Source organism: Ornithodoros turicata, chromosome 2 (genome assembly GCF_037126465.1).
Source record: "Ornithodoros turicata isolate Travis chromosome 2, ASM3712646v1, whole genome shotgun sequence".
Classification (NCBI taxonomy): Eukaryota; Metazoa; Arthropoda; class Arachnida; order Ixodida; family Argasidae; genus Ornithodoros; species Ornithodoros turicata.
In genome coordinates this window covers 55,036,114-55,058,346 of record NC_088202.1, presented here as the reverse complement: position 1 = coordinate 55,058,346, position 22,233 = coordinate 55,036,114, and the positions used below count along the sequence as shown (strand labels likewise).

The window sequence follows — 22,233 nt, the reverse complement described above, 5'->3', positions numbered from 1 at the left end:
TTCATACCTGGTTCAACAGCTCCCTCGATGTAGGCCATCACATTTTCGATGGGCATCTGTCGAAGGATGTTCTTTATATCCATGTGGACCCTGCATGTTCATCGCTAGTACTACGTAAGTGAAGTTAATGCCTCAGGGGGCCTTTGAAATACTGCCATAAATAAATAGATACAACATCATGCTTGTACACCCGTTCTTAGCATTACAACCAGAACACGTACTCAAAAGTGAAGAAGGGTTATGCAGTTGTGCAGATATTTTACGTTCGTATTTTACGTAATCAGTACGTCGTCGTAAAGGATTAAACGCATGTGGTACGTGTAGGAACGCAGTGCGAGAAGACACGTATAAGGCCTCTACGCAACTACCAGACGCCGTAGCAAAGCTACGAGGACCGTTCAATAATTTATCTATACCTCAGTACGAAGGAGACAACTTATCCGATAGTAAATATATTTATTTTTCAATATAATCTCCCAACAACTCATTGCACTTCTCCCACTTTTCTTTTATAGACTATCTCATCAACGTCTTTTGGTTGGTCGCCAAACCATTCATACAAGAAGCGCCTCCCCCTTAGGAGTTTTTGTTTAAATGTCGAAATAGAAAATAATCTGAGGGGGCTTGCTCTAGACTGTATGGTGGGTGGTTTAGCTGCTGGAACATTGATGAATGACAGCCCGATCTTTGGCAGACGTGTGCAGTAGTGCGTTGTCAGTTGTCATGAAGGAGCAGCACGCTTTTTGAGAGATTTTTCACGCCCTTTCTCTTTGATGACCTCTGGCACAGAAGTAATTGTGTGAGCATATGTCTTTCCTGTTATGGTAGTCTTCCGTTCTGAATTCTAACAGCAAATGTATTCTGTTATCCCAGAAAACAGTTCTCATGACCTTTCCAGCTGATTTTTCAACTTTAAATTTTCAAGGGGTCGGCAAAGACTTGTGTTTCCACTACATGGACTTCATTTTGGGCTCAGGGTCTCTGTGATAGACCGAAGTTTCGTCTCCTGTCACCAGACGATGGAAGAAATGTTCCGGATCATCATTGAACAGCTTCAAGTTCCCTTGACAGGATTTTTGCCGAGTGTCCTCTTGAAAAGAGCTCAATATTCTCGGTACCCATGTTGCACTAACCTTATACATGTCCAGTTTTTCATGAATAATGCTCCAAACTTCTGCTACTGAGATGCCTGTCTCTCTCGCTATTCGGGACACCGCCATTCGCCTATCTGTCAAAATGAAACAACAACAACACTGCGAGATGATGAATGGGGAGTTTCATTGCCAGGTAAGATACTCTACCCATTGCCGGTGGTGATGCGGAAAATGAAATAATGAGCCCCTTCACAATGAGCATCGAAGTCCTATGGTATCCAGAATGGTGAAGAGAACTTTAAGGGCAGAGCGTTGATGGGCTGGACGGGGCCAGTGACCAAGCAATTTTGCGAGAGAGAGGGGCGAGAGTCTAGCTCGTAAAGGGATCCGGAGAGTACGGTTCGGGAAGGTTGGTAGTGCGCGCAATAGAGAAGAATGTGCTCTAGGTCTTCTGCAGCACCGCAGTGACTGCGTTGTGGAGAGTCAACTTGTCTCAAGCGGTAACGCCACTGAGCTGTAAAACCCACATCAAGGCGCATTCGATGAACTAATGCGGCATCTTGACGTGTCAAAGTCAAGCGTTCCACTTTCTGGTACATATCTCGAGAAGCCGCTTCCTCAGGACGCCCAGTGCGAGGGTCATCTTCAATCGACTCTCTTCGTCACTCAAACTACTTACTACAAAATTTCACGTTGTAGTATGAAGGAGCAGACTTCCCATAAACTGCCACCATGTACCCAAGTTCCTTTGATGATGATTTCCTTTGACTTCTTACCTTCCTTAGTAAGAAATGTTGTAACTGACCTCTGATCCAAATACTCAAGCTCATATACACGTTCACTTGACATGCTGTCATCCCGCTAGCTACAATCGCACTGAACTGAGACTGAGTATGTAACCTCTCAAGACATGTTCCAACATGCACAGACTTGTTTCAACCCGCTCTTCACATTATTTCATACTGAGGTAGATAAATTATTGAACGCTCCTCGCAACACTCACTGGCAGGATACTCACGTGATGTCAGACATGTCGCCAATATAACAGTTGTAAGCAAGATGGGGAGCCCAACTGTCAGGACATGGTTTCCCTTGCAGCATGCTAAGGGAACAAAGAGTGATCAAAGAGAGTGGACATTTACAGGCAACGTCGCACCCCAAACAGTCATTTTGTAAACTATTGGCAATACGTTCGCCACTTGCACTCTCTGTTCCACTTAAGGACTACTGACAGCGACTCAGCAGCACTAAGGGTTCGCATGACGAACTGTTCCACGTGATGGCAATGGCTGATAGCAAAAGCATTCAAGTGCCAGTACTGACCAAAAAAAAATCAACCTTGTTCAAAGACTCAGCACGCAAAATATAAATGACGACAGCGAACATTACGCGCTTCCACGAGTTCTCGAAACAACCTGCGAAACTTTAGTGTTCGGGGTTCCTGAAAGAGTAGGTGACGTCACTGTGAGCTCTGGCGTCTATCTCCTAGCAACAACGCGCTTACCTTACCAGTCTCCAGTCTCCGCCCCACGTTGAAAGACTGCTAGCAGCTGTCGCGAGGAGCAACGAGCGCGCTAAGTTTCTCGTTACTCTATTCAATGGACGTACAAAACGCACTTTCGGAGTGTGTAGCTCGAATCAAACTCGGTGACTCCGGCTCAAAAACCGGGTGGAAACGACCGAAACGGAAGTGCAGTCACGAAATTCGACAGCCTTCACGCGTTTTTGCTGCATTCAAGTGTCATGGAGGGATCGTCGATGCACCTCGCGCGGTAACTTTGGATCTGCAGGATAGTACTTCCCTGCAATGGTTCGTAGATTGTGAAACAAATGTTGAGGTTTAACATTACGTTGGAAAACAAGGACTGCTGCTTATACAAGACAAATGAATACAGGCGGAGCCCATAACTTTGTCTTAAAGTAGAGGTCATCTTATCAACGATATGCATCGAAATACAGAAAAACCTCCACACCAAGAAAACTATAATCTGTTCAATATTGCAACAGCAAATACAGATAACGCATCCAATGTAAGAGTCTTCCTGCAATTAAAGGAGTTCATGAAAACTGCGAAGTATGATCTCTGTTAGCTTTAAAGGAGCGCTGTGGTGGTCCCCATAATTTTTCTGCCTTTGGCTGAGGCCTGCTTTGCAACAAATAAAATGAACTCCTGAAAAGGAACGACCAGCGCGGGTATATTGCAGCCTATCCGGATGTCCCTTTCCGCATACTGTATCTATCAAAGATCCTCCACACTTGAAAAGTGCGTGTAAAAGAAAGAGGGAAGGTGCGTTGTGACGTCACCTATACCCTGGCAGCGCCAATCATGTGACGTAAGCCGCAACACTAGAACCAGAATTTCACAGCATCAGACTCAGTCAACCGTCATTCTGAATGACGGTTGACTGAGGGCAGCATTATGCGATGAAGTTCTGTTTTAACCGTGTACCGTGAGACCACTTCTGGGTTTGTTCGTAATAATGATAAGGACAATTCGTGGCTTTACCTCATATAACCTTGAGCTGTCCTCGCCATTATTGGTTGCGAGTAGACCCTTGGTAGACGCAAGTTATTCCCTTTCGCTCTGTACAAGCCAGAAGACCAACCTGATTGAGAAAATACTTGTTATGTACATGCAACAACATTATGTACAGGTTGGGACAAAAGTTTACGGAACACGCGAGCGCCGTACTTTTTATTCGGCGCGACACCCTGCGGCTGGCGGAAGCGGGTGGGTTCACTGTTTCGGAGGGGTGGAAGGGTGCGCTGTTAGCGATACACAGCGGTAGCTTCCACTTCACAAATGGAAAAGCACAACCTGAACATGAACGTTCCCAGACACACCCAAGTGACACCGGAACTGCTACTTTGCCTCTCTAACAGCGCACGCTTCCACCCCTCGGAAACAGTGAACCCACCCGCTTCCGCAAGCCACTAGGGTGTCGCACCGAAGAAAAAGTACGTCGCTCGCTTGTTCCGTAAACTTTTGTCCCAACCTGTACTCAGCATTGACACATTGTAGCACCGCAGATTGTATTGCAGACTGTGGCATTACAGCACTGTGGATTATTATATGCAACAGCACAACGTTTCCGTTCACTTCCAAACAAGTGGGCCTCATTTCAATCACGCTGCCGCATTTCGCCTTGCGACAATGGTCCGCACTCTCAAAGGAAAAGTTACAATGAACATACATGTGTTAAAACTCGACGCAAATCTGTAAGAGTCATGGGATGGCCATGTAAAAGCCGTTACAAATCTCCGAGGTAAGCAAAATGTGTACGCGTTAATATATCTCATATGGGAGTCGTCACCGAAGTATAATGGCTTATTTCCAAAAGCAATGCCGGCGATAGTATTCATATCACGTGTTCGCTACGAGTATGTGCACAACCGAGAGTTACCTCCCGTAGTGCGCGCACTGCGGTGGTCCCCCCCCCCCTCCCCCAAGAGGGATCTGTGGTTAAACGTGTGTCCCACTCTCAATCTGCACGACCGAACGTCATGCAAGTGGCGAGCAAACGATACAACGCTGGATGAACTCACTTCTGGATGAATAACCGCGTGTGCTCGGATCGCCGATATCTCCGGGGGACCTCAGATTTGACCGTCTCACCGCGGTTAGAGGCATCCACCAGGAATGCGGAAACTGGGGCTTGCCATCGTCTGGAGCTACATCCTCTGGATCCATGAAGAACATGATGCCCTTCACATGATATTCCTCGGCGTGCATGGCAGCCGTCCCGGGGCTTACGTCAGCGGTATAACGGCACAAACAGATCTTATGCACCGGGCTGAGGTTCATCTTGACGAGTCCTTCAAAGTCTTCGCGAAGACAGCGGTTGCAGTAGTAGACCTGACCCTGTGGAGGTGGTAGTGTCAGAGCAGGCACATGTCGCACGAGATTCAGTAAGGAGGTAGACACGGTAATAGTGCTTCATTTAACTACGAACACTTTTTTTGAAAAAAAAAAAGTCCATTGGGTTTTTTGGTGCGACGATGCGACCACAGCAGGGGCATTCATGGCTCACGGGCGCACTCTATAGGCCATAGATTGAGAAGTTACCCGTCAAAAAGAACTCGTTAGAAGTTAAGTTACCGCGTGCTAAATGTAACTAAGTTAATAACGAAGTTCTTCAGCATGAAATCTAACTCGCAGTTACTGAGTTACTTAACAAAAAGAACGAGTTACTTCCAAGTTACTCCGGACACAAAATAGCATTACGCAGGTGCAGCGCGCGAGCAGTTGAGTTAGACCTTGAGTTGCCTGCGGAGGAGTGCAACACGCTTAGATCGTTTTCCTTTATGCCCCACAATAGACCTCTCACTGTTTGTAAATAAATGACGTCATAGTGTTCGACGGCGCCAAAATTTGGTAGAATTGAACTACGCTTGAAGCTAGAGGTGAACAAGGTCGCGACCGAAAGTCACAGTCTTGAGGGGAGTACGACATGACCCCTTCAATGGACGAGACCCTCGGTCCTACTTTTCTTTCAATGGGAGGCAGCGAACAAGTGCCCGTTCATGGAACCCAGCCGTCCCTCCGCTTTGTTTCGGTTTCAGTCTGTCTACCAATATGTCATGACGACGTTTTTCTGGTAGAAGCCTATTCGAACGTTTTGCATCTTACCCCATGTGGGCGCACAATGGTTCAGCTTTATTTCAATGGCAGCAGTTCTTATTTCCTGAATAAAATACTGTCACCCATTGAATATCACGTTCTATGGCAAAATATGCCATGAAGGAACCGGAGAGAAAGCAAGAAAATGTGTGGACGTGAGTCAAAAGCGAGTGAAAAGCGAGTTAAAAGTAACTTGGAACTTAACTTAAGTTACTTTGGCAAAGTTACCAAAAAAAGGAACTAGTTCCTCTGAAAGTTACCACGGCGCAAAAGTACCGAGTTACGTTACAAGTTACCAAAAAAAGGAACTTAGTTACAGTAACGAGTTACTTGTAACGAGTTACCTCGAACTCTGCTAGGCCTTGCATTGATAACCTACACAATTCCTTCAATCATTTTTCAGGAATGCTCTAATTAACTCAAACAGACAAAAGGGAAAAATTAAGAGCACGTAGACATATTATATCACGAAAAGATTACACAAGGAGAAAAGTTACGAGAACTTACTTCGGCCACTCCAGTTCTGGAGTAAGCGTTGAAAACTGGTCCGAACTTTTCAGCCACACCAGGAATTGCTTTCTCCGGAGCAGCGAAGCTCGGCGACCACGTATTCACAGATGGCATTGTGGCACTGGTTGCATAGATCTGCAACACAGCACAGGATCAATAGCTCAGACACTGTTGTAGGTTTCTGCTGAACAGCAGCGTGCTACTGAAGAAAAATGTGTGAAGAAGATTAGATGAACGAGGACACAGCGGAAAACGCATAAGATTAACCGCTTCTCTTGCTCAACCGTTTGATCTGATACTCATAATTTGTCTAAGAAGGATTCTGGGTAGAACGCTCCACACTAGTTATTGCAAACGTGTTTTGTCACCGAAAAGTTATGTTTACTGTTTACGGAATAATTCCTGTCTGATTTGAACGAGGAGCGAACTTATATCGCCAATTATGACGGCTATAACCTTTAAAAACACGTTAAATTCACAACCGGCACGAAATTCTAGGCATCATCCTGATCTTTCAGTAGTCGGAAGAGATCTCAAGAAAAACTATGGGGCATGGTATAGTACGCGCTTGTCCCAAACTTTCCATATATGGCAATGCTCGCCTCTCCATACTTCTCCATACAAAGCCGAGTGACATGCAAAAACCTGGCGACTCAAACAACTGGAGAGCTTGAATATCCACGACGCTGGTGGTCTCCGGATTTGTTATGTACGAGGGGTGTTCAAGTCAAACCGGGACTTTGTCTCCTGAGTGTACAAATGGCTCGCGCTACTTCTTTTTCGTCATTTTCACACGCGACAGGCCTCCGCGTTCACCACGTGGTGGTCCAAAGTTTGTGCAAAACAGAAGACACGTGCTGGACAAGATGGCCGACAACGAGGTGAGCGCGCACATCGAACAGCAAATTGTCATGAAGTTTCTCGTGAATGAAGGCGTAAAGTCATCTGAAATTCACAGAAGACTTCAGGCTCAGTATGGCCACGGTACATTTAGCCGCAGCAAAGCGTTTGAGTGGTGCAAACGATTCCGAGACGGCCTTACATCAGTCCAGGACGGTCCCGGCCGGGACGGCTCAGAGCCCAGTGTCAGAGTTCCTGAGAACATCCAACTTGTGGAGCGCCTGATCCTCAAGGACCGACGGATAACATGTGTCTCGAACTGGCTCGAAAGACGGACCTTTCTATGGGAACGTTGAACACTATCATTAATGAACAACTCCAGTTTCGGAAAGCCGGGCCTCATCACCAAAGGAGTCCCTCCTCCTACAGGACAATGCACGCCCACATACCGCACATCTCACGACACGCACCTTACAGGAACTTGCCACATCCCCCTTACAGTCCAGACCTCGCCCCCAGCCATTTCCATCTCTGCGGTCCACTGAAGGCGTCCCTTGGGGGTCGCCACTTCAGCTGCGACGACGAGGTCAAGAATGCGGTCCATCATGGCTGCTAGCGCCGATAAGGATTTCTACGCTGCTGGCATCCAAGCCCTTGTTAAACGCTGGGACAAGTGCATTAGTGCAGCTGGAGATTACGTTGAAAAATAAAACTAATTTCTCGCGTCTAAGTTCATTTTACTTTTGCGAAAAATGAAAAGTCCCGGTTTGACTTGAACGCCCCTCATAATATACTTCTTACGAATTCAGTGCATTTCTGACGAATTCCATTGTAAAATATGTGCTCCACTATTACAATTGACTAGGGGCGTTTATTTTTATTCGCTCGGAGGCGCTCGGACTCATAGCGAATACACGGCTCGGAGCGCCTCCGAGCGAATAAACATAAACGCCCTATAAAGGGCAACCTCCATGGAGCGAATTTTTTTGCAACGAAGTTCGCGCGGCAGACTGCCACGCGCGTTCCGCCGCCAGTTGTTCGCCGGCACCAGCTCCATGGGGCGAAAAACCAGCGGACGGCGTCCGAAAGTCATGCTGTGATGTCACTGTTGCCAGGGTATAAGGTGAAAGCTTAGTGAAATCAGTTGCTCGAAAAAGTGCATTTAATGTCACAAATTTTGCAACTAAATCCAACAACTGTCTGAAAAGATGCGCCCATAACGTACCGAAAGGCATATTTACTACTGCGAAAGGAAAACATGTTTCTTGGCAGAGAATGCCTTACATTCTAGCGATGCAGTTGGCGAAACAGTGAGCAGACGACAGCATCCAGTTGAAAGAAGAGGACGATGACGATGATTCACGAGAGCAGACAACCACGTGCAGACGATGTGGCGCACTGATCTCTATCTATAAAGGCTGGATGGCGCATGGGAGAGGGGCTCGCGGGAGAGAGGCGTGCATTCGGGCCGCCATGTTGGGAGGCCCTAAAGCGCAGTGTGCGCCCATAGAAAACAATGGGAGGCAACGGAGATTGTGAGTATTTATAGAGCTGCAGGCGTTGATCGTTGCTTGTCATCACACAATTTTGTAAGGTGCCAGTATACTGATGTATCCTAACAGTGTTTCACAGGTGTCCTGCCGTTCGATTCTTAATTACGTTATGTTTTGCATTCCGAAACTAGACCGTCACAGCAGTGCAGCGCTGGGGATTGTACTACAGTACGTTTCCCAGCCAATATTTCAACAAGAAACGATGTGAGGTTAACAACCACCATGTATGTAATATCCCGTGCTGCGTTCTGGACAAAAATTGTTCCATAAAGAACGGTCCGGGAAAGGATATACTCGCATGGCAGAAAGAGATCGTTCTGTAGAATCACAGCCGTTGTTTTAGCCGTGTATCGGTTTCGTATGATTTATATCAAGCACCGCCGCAGAAAGTGTCTTTTAGTGAACGACTGCGGTGCTTTGCCTTGCAAATATGGACACACCGAAGCAGCCCAAATACGTTGTGAGCGTGATCTAATTGCTTCACGCAATTAGAACACGCTCGTTAGGACAGTTAATCAGGTAGTGATGTAAGCTTAATCAATTAAGTTACTTAAAAGTGGTAACACCTCCTTGAGACACAAGATTTACCTCTTTTTGAAGTACAGCCCTTCTATGTTTGTTTATTTCTTCCTTCATTTGTTCTGATTATTTGCAGGCGCGGTTGTCTCGAGTACTCACATGCTTTTGCTGAATACAACTGCAGCGTGAACAAAGCTGCTTAGGAACGGGGGCCTGCTATCCAGTGCTGACTTTGTCATGCTTGTTATGTGGAGCACGTTCGAAAAAATGCAGCTGCATATCTGAAACTCCAATGAGTATCATCGTCATCTAAAAGAGAGCGCCGTAGCACCGTTGTGAGACCAGACACGCTTTCTGAATATGTTCTATGGCACCTTCCGCAGTTTGCACAATTTTGTTCAGCATCGAAGTCTCTCATAGGAACCACTTTGCATTAACTGTGACTCCCATCTTACATTTTGATGTGCAAGGGCCCTCTTGCACTACACACGTATGGTCTGCAACAGGATAATTGCAGCAGGACGATTTGGAGCTTGAAACAGTTGTGATTTTGTCATTTTGGCCCTCGTGTACCCCGTCTGTGAAACGTAAACAAAAAAAATCTAACACGATATGCTTTTGTAAAGAAGGTCACTGATGGTGAGTAAAGAGAATATACAAGTTCAAGTTTATTCAACATTTTATATCATACATTATATTATTCAACATTTTATATCAAGTTTATACAACATCACGTTTATTCAAGTTATTTCCTGCACTTATGCGTTTCAGGATACAATGAACGTGCAGGGAGGTCACAAAAGACTACATTTATTGTTTTATGACCTTGCTACAATGACAATATATATTTTAGGAATGACAATGGACAGGTACTCTCTCTAAATTTGCAGCACTCAATTTTAGGTTAGAATGAGCAATGAATAGCAACTTCCCTCCTGGTATTTTCTTATATATGATGAATTTTGAATTTAATGTGATCAAATATGTGTTAGTATAATAATATATATAAGAATATAATATGTGATAAATGAATGTGATCAACAGTAGATGTAAACAACACCAGTAGCCAGAGAAGTGCATTCTCAAGAAATAATTTTCTTCTTATAGCATATATGTGCATGCCCTATTAACTGAAACAATTATCACAGTTCTCACGGTTTTAATTTCTGAGAGTGTACTGTAGAGACGGCTTAGATCTACAACAGTTAATACAAGGTATTATATACTGTGAATACATTTAAAAATCCCATGTGACACATACTTTCTGGAGGTGCTGTGGGAATCAAAGTTTGTGGGCATTACGCAGGTTCTGCACCCATTTCTTGAGTATGTCGAGGCAGCTGTCAGGTAACCTGCATTGATGATGATTATTCCAATTTTTATGGTGCATCGACAACAAAGGAAATAATACATCAGAACATTGGTTTGGGTGCAACCAGTTAAAAATGAATATGTTGTTTAATAAATGCATTGGACAAATGTTAAAACATCAGTTTAAAACATGGTTTACAATCCCTGTATCTTCTAAAAATTAAAAAAATGAAAAACTATTCTAAAAAAATATGGGGAACTCTTCTATAAAGAATTATAATCTCTAATTATTATATTGCTGGGTGAAGGAGCCTCAAGTGTAAGGTGTGTTTCTGATGTGAACATGCAAGAAAATATGCAAAACTGAGAGAGGCTAACCACAGTGCGTGCACTGAGGTTGTTCCTTCCTGTAAAGTAGAAACCAGTGGATGAGGAACGTGATACTTACCTGTACACCCAGCCGTATCACACTACACAGATTATTCACTGGGTAGCCCTCATGACGAAACCTGTATTGAGAGACCACTTTTGCCTTAAAAACTGCTTCAAATAGCACGACACGCTACAAATTACATATTACTATCGTAACAAGCTGACGATACAGCTCAGACAAAGGCGTTATTCAAGTCGCGCCACACCACCGTTACGTAGGATTATTTGTCACAAATCAAACCAAGGCACAAAACAATACCAATACATGAAAAAAGGTGACAATCGTGGTCTCATTATGACGTAATACCGAACTTGTGCGTGAAGGTAATTCAAAGAAATGAATGTGGCACTTGCTTCCGCAGAGAACACCGTGTACCATGCTAGCAATGCATGCAAAAAAGCGCTCGAGTGCTCGCACATATATTGATGACAACACTACCTGTGTAGTGTAACATGTTCTTTCAAGCATATTATGCACTCAAACTGTATTTGCCGCCGGGTAAAATGCAAGTGTGCTCGATTGAACGTCGGAAGAGCGATCAAGCAACCTGCATCCAGTGCTCATTTTGAGCAAAAAAAAACACTTCATAGTGGTCAAATAAATGTACAGAATGGACGCCTATTTATTCCTTGATGAAGAGTGACTCACCTGTATAAGTTTAGGCCCTGTAACCTTGCCAGTACAGTTGGTACGACCGTAATTGCAAGAAGTTGCCAGGATCGCTGCGGCGGCTGTTGTGGGCACCGTAAGATGGCGGCCGGTTTCTTCACGCTCGCGCTCCCTATCCGCGATCCAGCCTTTTACAATCGAGATCAGTGATGTGGCGTAGATTCGTAGCGGAAGAGCACTTTGATTGGTTCATCTGCAGTTGACGCTTCCGGAATCGCGGACGCTGGGCGAAAATATCTGGCATGGGCAGGTCGGCGGCAAATGCTCACATTTTTGACGCCTCGCGCAGGGTGTCCGACGCTGAGCGAAGTTCGCAGGTTTTTCGCTGTACATTCGCTCCATGGAGGTTGCCCTTAAGAGTATGTGTCATGCGATGCGGAATCAAGCGCATCAAGCAATCTTCTTTTCCCTTGATATTCCGAACATTGATAGGCTACTCAGATGTTTACCGGATGACTAGTTATATGGAATGTTACGTTATCGTCAGTCACACTCATTAAAGACCGCGGCCACCAGTGTTCATCCCAATGGGGAGAGCGATATTGGCAGTCCACCTCTGTTGTGTGGTCGCTGGGAACGAGGCTAAGGAGCGTACGGAGACTGGTGGTTGAGGGTAACGCGGCAAGGTCTATACGATAAACGAAGCTGTCAAATCAAAGATCAGCAACGTGATGTCAGCCACTTCAAAGGAATCAGGTGCTTGGCTTATCATGTTCTCGGAACCGTTATCGAAAAGACATTCCAAGCTGCTGAATCTCCCTTCTGAGTCAAGACGTCTGCAGAAACGCCCAAGCAGCACAATGTACTGAAAGTCGAGTGCAATAGGGGTGGCCGGTATGTGTCTTATCAATTTTCTCTAGGTTAACAAGTCTGTTCAAGGCCGTCCACCTACCCGTCCACCCGTATTGCACTCGACTTTTAGTACATTGTGCTGCTTGGGCGTTTTCTTCTTAGCCGAGGCGGCGCGATAAAGAAATAAACGTGGGGGGAGAGTCGGCAACGCGAGATTGGAGGGGGGCTCTCCGTCTCCAACCAGCGTGACGTGACGAATGAAAGCTCGCTTGCGCACCAGGATTGCGCATTGCACACGTACTTCTTTTTGTGCGAATATGCATCCCACGGCTTGCAATCTTAACTTCTACTCCTCCTGGCGTTTTCTTTATTTATTTTTCTTTGAGCTGTTCCACGGTCCTTTGAAACGGAACTTCGCCAAGTGTACTTCAAATGATGTCGCTCTGTCTTCCAACCCGTTGAGAACAGGAGGCGCACGCCTATTTCGGGCACATTCTGCCAAATGCTAAGTGTCCAAACAAATCAGGGCGGAGAATGATGTCATTCGGAATGATAGTTGACTAGGAGCGAGTAATGTAGTGAAGTTCTTTCCAGAGTGCACCGTTCCAAAACACAAGCAAGCGTAGTCAACACTAAATGAGACTGACGTTTTCTGACAGTGTAATAAAAAGGCATATACAATACTATCCCTTACTGTGCTTAGGTGGTCAGCGTCGCCCACAGCCAGCATCACAGAATAGAGATCCGCTGCAGTAGTGTTTAGCCCATTTTCTTGCCATACTTTCTCAACATACTTGGACAGCGGTTCGTCCCTATTTACGCCAGCTGTGTGGGTCCCAGAGGTGACCTCTCTGAAACAATACGGGATCACGGGGTCACTTGATAGGTCGTGTAGAGCGACCTTGCCATGTAAGTCATAAAATCGTCGTCCACCGTTGATACACAACGACTTTCACTGGTGTGAGAAAGTGTACAACTCACCTGAGGTACTGTCTGATCCTGGATTCGTCAGCGAGTGTCACGATGCTTCTGTCAATGCTGTCGTTCACCGACATATTTGGATTAGAAAGCATGACGAACAATCCTAGACGCCGTTCCGTGTCTTTGTCCAACCGAGGCAAGCGCGAGTGTCTCACGAGGAGAATGGCAAAGAGAAGTATTGAGACGGTGACAATGAATACCCACAGAACGATCCATTGTAACAGGACGAAACGACACCTGCGGAACCTTCGTATCTCTGCCACGTCCTTGGGCGTCATTTCAAGCGGCCTCACATAGTCCTTTAGAGAGGTCTTTGAGGACCAGCTGATTGGCGTACCACCGCGTGGTTGATCTGGGAGAGAAGGGAGTGCAATGGTGTCATTATTGTGACATAGTGGTGACAGCCATATAGCGAGACTTATGAATGATGGTTGGGCCTCTATGAAGTAACTTTTCAGTACTTTTAACGTGTGCTGCGACACAGTGCTTCTATTCGTACTCCAAAAACACTCTCGGAACATACGCCCTGCAGAATAATATCGTTATCTTTCCTGGTTAGTTGAAAATGGAAGGCGCGTACGCCCTTTTTTGGCAACTTGGATATGTGTTAATTTCCAGAAAAGGTCGCACGTCTTCTTTTGTCCACAGGGGAACCGTACCACATATAGATAGACGTCCATAGAAGATAGCGTGCCTGGGGAACGTAATGCAATATGGACAGGTCCTGGCTTGACGTCATTGCAAACATCATACATGCTAAAAGGGGGCGCCCACGAATTCAGCGACCGAACTGTTTGTAAACAACGCGACTGCCGTTCCTGTGCGTCGCAACGTCTTTCAATCGATACCGATAAGTTTTATCCAATATCCTTGCTGTTAGAGAGGTCAGCTTGCGCATGTGGCCTCGCACTGTTCGCCATTCACAACGACGCGATAACGACGCCGCTGCAAGGGTTCACTTAGCCGATGTGATGCGCTGAGGATTCGCAATAATAAACTACCATACGTCGAGCAAGAAGCACTGCATAACCTGCACCAGCAAAATATTTTCATTTAATGATTCCATGCTGACAAGAAAATGTCGGGCAGCACCAAACCGGAACACAAACAAGGTCAGATGACCTCAAGATGACGTTTCCTGTGGCGTACAGCCAGGACAATACGGCTATTTTGCCACAAGCGACAGCTTGAGGGAGGTCACAAAATCTCAACCTTGTGTCATCCCCAGGGGCCTGTCGCACAAATCGGAAGCCACAGCTCTATAATTCGGCGCAATGGTTGGCGAAGACCGTGTTATGCAATGAAGAATGCACGTATTACTTATGAAGTAAGTACGATGAAGTAGTACAATGAGTTTATGAAGGGTGCTGTGCGGGTGCCAATGTGTGAGTACGTACAAGCACAGTCCGTGACTGTGGTACGTGCAATGACAGCGAAGATAACAGCGTAAGGAAGTAATGAAGAGGTTGTCGTAGAAATTTTAACTTACTGATGTACCACACTAGTGATGGAGGCTGTAGAAGCAGTAGTTCAGGCTTCCTTAGTCCTGTAGCCTCCGTTGTGTTTTGCCCTAACACTGACTCACTTGGAGCCACGCTTGGAAAACGTTGTTGACTGCCCCTCTGCGTTTCTGGTGTTGTACCACGAGACGCAGGACCACAGTGTATGAACCGTGGCTGTAGTAAAGGGCTGCGTGCCGCTTGCTGCACTGGCTGCGGCTGGTATGCATGCGGATGATGTAACATTTGGTGGCGAATAATGGGGCTTCCCAGTGGCACGTGCCCAACGACTGGAAGTTTTTGCCCTAGGTGCTGATGATGCATCGTATGACGACGCGTCATTGTGCCCAGTGCCGGTTTCCAGTCTGGCCTGCTTTCAAGTCCTTGATGTGGTTGATGGTGACAATGAACGTGGTGAAGCATAGTTGGTGCACCCGTCGGCACGTACTCCGTTATTCTCCTCCGTCCTTCGTACATTTTTTGTCGTTGTAGAGGACCTGCTTCCTGTCCTTCCAGAATTGCTCCCCTTTCTAATGTAACAAGTTGTGGTGGCCGCTGTTGTAGCATATCTGTCAGTGGTGGCACTGGTTCCAGACTTTGTGTCCTCTTCACCAGATGATGTGCATAGACACCATGATGCTCCTGTAGAGCTGTTCCAGTGTGCCACTGCCTCAGTTGCTGTAACGAAACATCTCGTACCTGTTTTGATTGCTCTGCTTCCACAGGAGTAATAGGTCTGTCTTTCGGAGTTACCGGCATGGTACATTGTTCGTCCCCAGGGGTGTGGCCCATAGAACTATCGCTTGCTGAGCGTTTCAACTGATGGTAGTCAAGGGCATGATAGTACATCGACGGCCAGGCGGCCGCTTGGCGTTCGTCTCTGTTGACCGCAGAGTATTCCCAAAAATATGTAGGTTCTCGCTCTGACATTCTCTTCTGGTTAGTACTGCATTGCGTACTGCATTGCTCGTCGTCTGACACACGTTCCCATCTGTTGACATCAGCCCATCTTTCATTGCTCTTTTGCATTTTAAGCAGCATAGACTCCGGTGAGATGCGACGTGTAACTTCTTCCGTGCCTCTCGATAGGAATGTATGGCTCGATGGAATGCGATGAAGCTTAGTTTCTACTGAAGGGGTGCGACGGCGATGACCTTCTTCGGAAGTAGACATTGGTGGGTGTGAGGTACGGATCTGATAAGCAGCTGTGTCAACGTTCTGGTACGGCTTTATGAAGCAAAATGAAAGAGAAGAGGAAAGAAGAATGATAAAATCACATACTTTTCCAGCTATGGAACGGAACACATTAGAGGTTACATGGTGGCATGTCAAGCTCACATGAGGTAGCTTTTAATATCTGCTGCCCATCACGCCCCTGAAGAATACCTCCTAGATGTGCCTAGAGGGCCCATGGTCTATTCGGGAAAGACAGAACTTGATCACATAACACGTTCGGTCCCTCATTCAGACTGATATCGTTATCTCCTCTGTTTTTCTGAAAGCCGAGTGTGCGTGTCCACTGTATGACAATTTAGATTTAGGTAAATTGCTGCACATAGGCATGCACCTCGCTCTCTCCTCAAGACGTTATCCCATACAGCAGTATGCCTTGGCCGTGTTATGTGGTAAAGTTTTGTGTTGGCGAGTGTCCATCAGTCAGACAAAGAGCTATAGACGAGACGCTTCGTATTATTTTCCCTCGTTATGTATCAACACTAACAATACCAAATGGCGAATCCTGAAACGTAACGTTTCTCACGTGTCCTCAATGTTTCTTACTCTCTTTAATAGGGTAATTACCCTTTGACCTCGAATCTCACTCAATCATTCGTGATCACGGCTATACTGCTACCCTTTCGCGACGACATGGTGCGCCAGCACGCGTCAGTTGGGTCTTCCGGTTACACCTGTAGTTTGCAAAGACCCTTTCGCCGGCTCCGCACCGCCAGGATGCGCCAGCGCGCGTTAACCGGTTTTGTGCCCCGTAGGTCTTGCGGTTGGCGCCATTTGTTTGCAAACAGTAACAGGGTCTTTAGTTATGAAGACTGGGATTTATTAGTAGGTTTAGTTGTTTTCGATATTTAACCGAAATCACAGATAACTTGGAGTTCCTTCCTGCTTTCTGGGGTAACGAGTAACCACCGATAATCGAGGAGGACGACAGTTCCTTCCTGATGGCTTCACTACAATGTCCAGCGAGTTAGCATGGGCAAACGATGTGAAAAGTGGGTCAGTACGAGCATAGCCCCTAATGCTGGTCTTTCGAGCTGCACGATGACCCGCCTTGGAAATGTTCAGTCCAATGCTTAATTTTGGGACAAGATACGGATAATGCAGCAAACCACGAAGTCAGGGTCAGCCGCGGAAGGTTTCCTGTTTTGCGACGCGTAGCATCGTTCCCTGTGAGTGGCTGTGACCTGGTTCGGCATGAATTGCTAGCAACTTTTGTTCTGAAGCTCGTAACTTTTCTTAGTAGTTTATTTCGTAGTTCTTAGATGTGAAAGGACTGACTATCGCTTGTGTTGCACTACATTTGCTGCTACTTCCTTTGTCTTGTGCCAATGAAGAGCGGGCATTCTCAGGTTGAAGTATATAATGCATATGTCTGCACTATACAGGGTGTTTATTTTTATTCGTTACAGAATTTTTATGAAAAAGCTAGCAGAGCAAAATAGATGCCGTCTTCGTAGTTATGTTCTACGGCCAGGCTGACATCCCCGCGAAGAAAGCATGCAAACTGCAAGATGACGAATTACCTAAAATTCATTCATGAACTCTTTAATTAGGGGATTTCTGGCAAAAGCGAGATAGCAGATTGAGAGACCATCCTAGTTGAAAGTCATTCCACGTTTACAAAATCATGAAACACGCACGTGCGTGAAGATATCCACCCCCGAATTTTGATATGCAAGTGAGCCAAACCCGAAACCGCGGCGACCTGGAACACAGGGGCTACAGCCCTCAGTTTACGTTAGAGTTCCACGTGATTAGTAGCGATGGAGATGATTGGAGTAGGTGCCGACCTTGGGCTAGATAAACCGCTTTCCCGCTCAGATAAGCCTCCGTCGGCGAAGGTGATGCGCTTCTCAGGCGCGCTTTTTCAGTTTCAGCTCATTTGCAAATAAAAATTCGGGGATGGATATCTTAATACAGGTGCGTGTTTCAGATTTTTTTAAACGTGAAATGGCTTTCAAGTAGGATGGTCTCTCAATCTGATCCCCCGCTTTTGCACGAAATCCCCTAATGAAAAGAGTTATGTAATGAATTTTAGGAAATTAGTCATCTTGTAGTTGCATACTTTCTTCGAGGGGATGTCATCGTGGCCATAGAACACAACTGCAAAAACGGCATCTATATTGGTCCGCTAGTTTTTTAAGTAAAATTCTGTAACCAATAAAAATAAACACCCTGTATAGCAGTGAACTGCTACAGGGGGCGCTGAAGTTGCAGCGGTATAGATCAGGAGGTTAGGTCAGGTTATCCGAAACAAGTTAGATTAAGTTAGGTTTCTCTATGCTCCCCCCTTTTTTTCCCGCTCGCGCGCTTATTCTAGGAGCACCTGCATAACGTGTGCTGCCGTGCTGGCATAAAACCGTGTTTTAGCACACCTTTGCATAGGTTGGGAGTATGTTATTATCCTATTGAATTGAAAAATTGCCCTAAATACTGTTGATTTCTCTTTGTTCGCCACAAATATTTCAAAGGACGTTCGTACAAGTGCCCATTCCTTGACTTTACGCTTTATCACTTCAACAAGATGCATTAGCCACAGTGCTCCTCTTACATTCCAAGCAGCGATGCGCTAGTTGTGCGTGTTTCCCACAAATGTACATGTCAATGTAAGTTCATGCTCTATGGGAGCAGCCTTCTACAGAGCTCTGCGTATCTGACGTCTCGTACCTACCTGGAACCATGCTTCAGTATCAGGGGATGATGAAGAGCCCTTTCTCATGGTTCCTTTCAGACTCTGCCACACAAAAACTTAATTCTATCCGCAGGCTCTGCACCTGCGGAATCAGAACTGGAGCTTCAGAACTACAAAATTGGACCGTGTAAGAGAAAGAGAACGGGACGTCTTCTTCTTCTTCACATTGAGTACAACCATAGCCTCCTCTATACTGATACAGAGTATATACTATATATATTGTATGGAGTATACTATAGCAGTAGTATATAGCATACAGAGTCAGTATAAAGGAAGCTATGGTACAACCAACGCATGTTTGTTTGAGCATCTGCCCTGCATAGGATGATAAAGATGCCACCATTTCTTTAATTTGCCAAGCATTGAGTTCGCTATATTTTTCTTAACCTCACTTACGTCCTAAAGCAACTCTAATTCATGAATTTATTGTCATTTTAATGTGGATACTTTAGATCGTGTGTTGTCCTTTGACCTGTGTAATGTTGTGCCTGAACAAGAGTGGTATGTTTCTCGGAGATGTGATCAATGAAAATAACTAGGCCGCTGATATTCATATAGTATAAAATTTGTAACGAGTAAAAAAAAAAACTAATGGTATTTGAGACAGAATAATTATTGCTCGTTATGATTCTGTCCCTCTGATTTACATTGATGTTAATATAGTATGAAATTCGCAGCGTGTGTAAGAAACGATTATGGTATGTCGGAAACAGTTTCTGCTCGCTTTTATTCGATCCCTCTAATTTCGAATGATAAGAACATAATATAAAATTTGTAGTGCGCGTTATGATTTGATACGAAGCTTTGATAGTAGCTCTGAAAGCGCTTACGATAGTAGACGTATTAGTCTCAATTATAATAAGTATTGCTCGCCCTGATTCCATCCCTCTGATTTCGAATGATACGAACATGGTATAAAATCTGTAGAGAATGTAAGAAACGATTATGGTGTGTTACGTCTAATCATTATGGCTTGCACTGACTGGTTCGAACATCTTGCTCGTGGATCTGTGATTAAAGATCATGATTTGTTTGAATTAGGTTAATAAAGACACTTTCAAGTCTATATACAGTTATCTATACACTTATCAAGTCTACAGGGTGTCCCAGAAATCGTGTCATTGAATTTTAATAAAAAAACTACGCCACATAAAATCATGCAGTCAACAGCAGCATTTGTTCTTACTAGATTTTTGCCATCTCCTGATGTGCATGTCATGTAACCTAAGTTTAATTATGTAAATTTTTGCCAACTGAACTCGGAAATTTGCCAAGTAAAGGTCACTTTTTTACCCCACCAATGTGAAGACCGTGCCGAATTTACTCAAATTAATGATAATTGACAGGAATATTGAGGAGCTATCGTATCGGAAAAAATAGCCGAAAATCATGCTCTACAGGGCTTGCACAGGATAGCGCGCAATAGATTTTTCAGCGAAATAATTGTCAGTCCGACGAGAGGAGGTTGGAAACCCAGCCCACACCGGCATGGTAGAAAGAGATAACACCGATATAGCTTATCGCGTCCGGCTTCGGCTGGGACAATACCTTCCCTCTCCCAATTTTAGGAACTGTCACTTTTTCTACTGTCACTCTGTGCGCTGGGTTTCAAACCTCCTTTCGTCGCACTGACAGTGATTGCGCTCAAAAAGTCCTCGCGCGTTATACTCAAGTGCCCCGAGAACCATGATGTTCGGCTATTTTTCCCGATAGGATAGATCCTGAACATCACTGTCAATTATCATGAATTTGAGTAAACTCGGTACGCTCTTCATGTTGGTGGGGTAAAAAAGTGATCTTTACTTGGCAAATTTCCGAGTTCACTTCGCAAAAATTTACATAATTAAACTTAGGTCACATGACATGCACATCAGGAGGTGGCAAAAACCTAGTAAGAACAAATGCCGTTGACCGCATGATTCTAGGTGCCGTAGTTTTTTTATTAGAATTCAATGACAGGTTTTCTGGGACGCCCGGTATATACTTTGCATAGGGAAATAATGGCTCGAGATGTCCGGCGGCGACAAAAAACCTCGCGATGGTTGGACGAACTGTTATTGTTACAACAAACAGGTGTAACAAACAGTTACTGATGGGCTGGTTGTTTGCAAACAATATACGTCACAACAACAAATGTCACGACCGTCGTTGGCAAACGAGAGTCACGTGCGTTGGCAACCGCCGATCACATGCGTTGTTTTGGTGGTTGTTTGCGAATATGGGTGCCGACTTACGAAGGAAAATTTTATGTGCAAGGCAGATATTACCCTCACCTAGAAGTTACACAGCGGCAACACCAACGTGTGCTTGTTTTGCCAACGATCCACTCTTTCCCAATCATATATGATATCTTGATGTGACGTGCTTGACGTGATGTGACAATTGGCAATAATTAGTTCTTTCATAAAAATATTTCAAGTGCACATATGTGTATTCTTTGCATGTCGGCGCGCGCAGGTTCGGGCGGCGAGTCAGCAACCGTACGCAAAAAAAAAAAAAAAAAGAAAAAAGATCACGATGGTAGCGTCTCTAGCGACAAAGCGGGCAAGTCCTTGCTCGTACCTGTATATTTATATGTCATTATGTATGATTCTTCATCATGTAATTGAAATCACCGTGACAACACTCGGACCATGGTTAAATATTACTATTTCCACCACAATTATTTTCATTATTGTTTTCAATATGGCATATACCATCCACGATGGTACTTATATAAAATGCACGTTTGAGTAAGGACAGTGACTTATTTAACTTGCAAGACCGAAGCGTATCTGACAAGGGGCTTGCTCCTCGAGGCTGATTCTAGTCCGCTTCAACAGTATTGATAGAATTATAGTTGACACATTTAGTACAAATGGTGCATGTCGTTCCTCATTATCTCTCATGTGTACACAGATGACCTTTCGCTCGTTTCAGTTCGTTTCAATGCCGCCTCACTTGCAATTCAGCTGCAAATCTTGAATGATAAACGACACTCATACAGGCGGAACGGCTTCGGTGTTTGAACCTCTGAGCATTTTAGAAGCTAATGTTAGAGTTCATGCTCTTGGGAGACCTTTGCTTTGTGTATATAAGGCAGTGTTTTACACAAATTGCCATGCCCAGGGTTTTTCAACGGCATAAATAAACGGTAGAATCTGAGATTCATGTATTAACTCACTGATTGATCGCGGGCAGAAACTAAAATAAAGATTGTGGCTGCAACAACATCATTTACATCATGCAAGGGTGAGAGGACAAAACAATATTGATACTGGTGTGATTCCGTTTTATTTCTTTATAGATCAACAACAAATGCATGAAATATGGTGACATGAGTGTTTTGTCGTTATAGCGCAGCGCCCTACCCCACTGCTCGTGCGACAGCACATAAGATGAGACTGTAGATGAAACACATGAAGAAAAAGTGAAAGCATTAAACAATGGTCCAAGAGCTGTGCCCGGGGATGTCAAGAAAAAATGTGACCATTAAAAGAGGAGAAA

At 45.0% G+C, this 22,233-nt stretch overlaps 1 protein-coding gene across 2 annotated transcripts in view; it reads right to left on the bottom strand.

The window, feature by feature from the left end:
* Positions 1 to 18,896, bottom strand: part of LOC135385437 (N-acetylated-alpha-linked acidic dipeptidase 2-like) — a 39,621-nt gene extending 20,725 nt beyond the window's left edge. Inside the window, exons 1-10 of one of the 2 annotated variants that reach the window (XM_064614749.1) lie at positions 18,727 to 18,896; positions 16,161 to 16,237; positions 14,813 to 16,049; positions 13,324 to 13,675; positions 13,037 to 13,193; positions 6,223 to 6,360; positions 4,641 to 4,956; positions 3,601 to 3,700; positions 2,113 to 2,196; positions 8 to 90 (exon numbers count right to left, since the gene is read on the bottom strand). In XM_064614749.1, the coding sequence (XP_064470819.1) occupies positions 8 to 90; positions 2,113 to 2,196; positions 3,601 to 3,700; positions 4,641 to 4,956; positions 6,223 to 6,360; positions 13,037 to 13,193; positions 13,324 to 13,675; positions 14,813 to 15,995 (2,413 nt within the window). In that variant the 5' untranslated portion in view covers positions 15,996 to 16,049; positions 16,161 to 16,237; positions 18,727 to 18,896. The remainder of the gene's footprint in view (positions 1 to 7; positions 91 to 2,112; positions 2,197 to 3,600; positions 3,701 to 4,640; positions 4,957 to 6,222; positions 6,361 to 13,036; positions 13,194 to 13,323; positions 13,676 to 14,812; positions 16,050 to 16,160; positions 16,238 to 18,726) is intronic. The other variant, XM_064614748.1, reaches the window with a different exon arrangement.
* Positions 18,897 to 22,233: the final 3,337 nt, after the last annotated feature.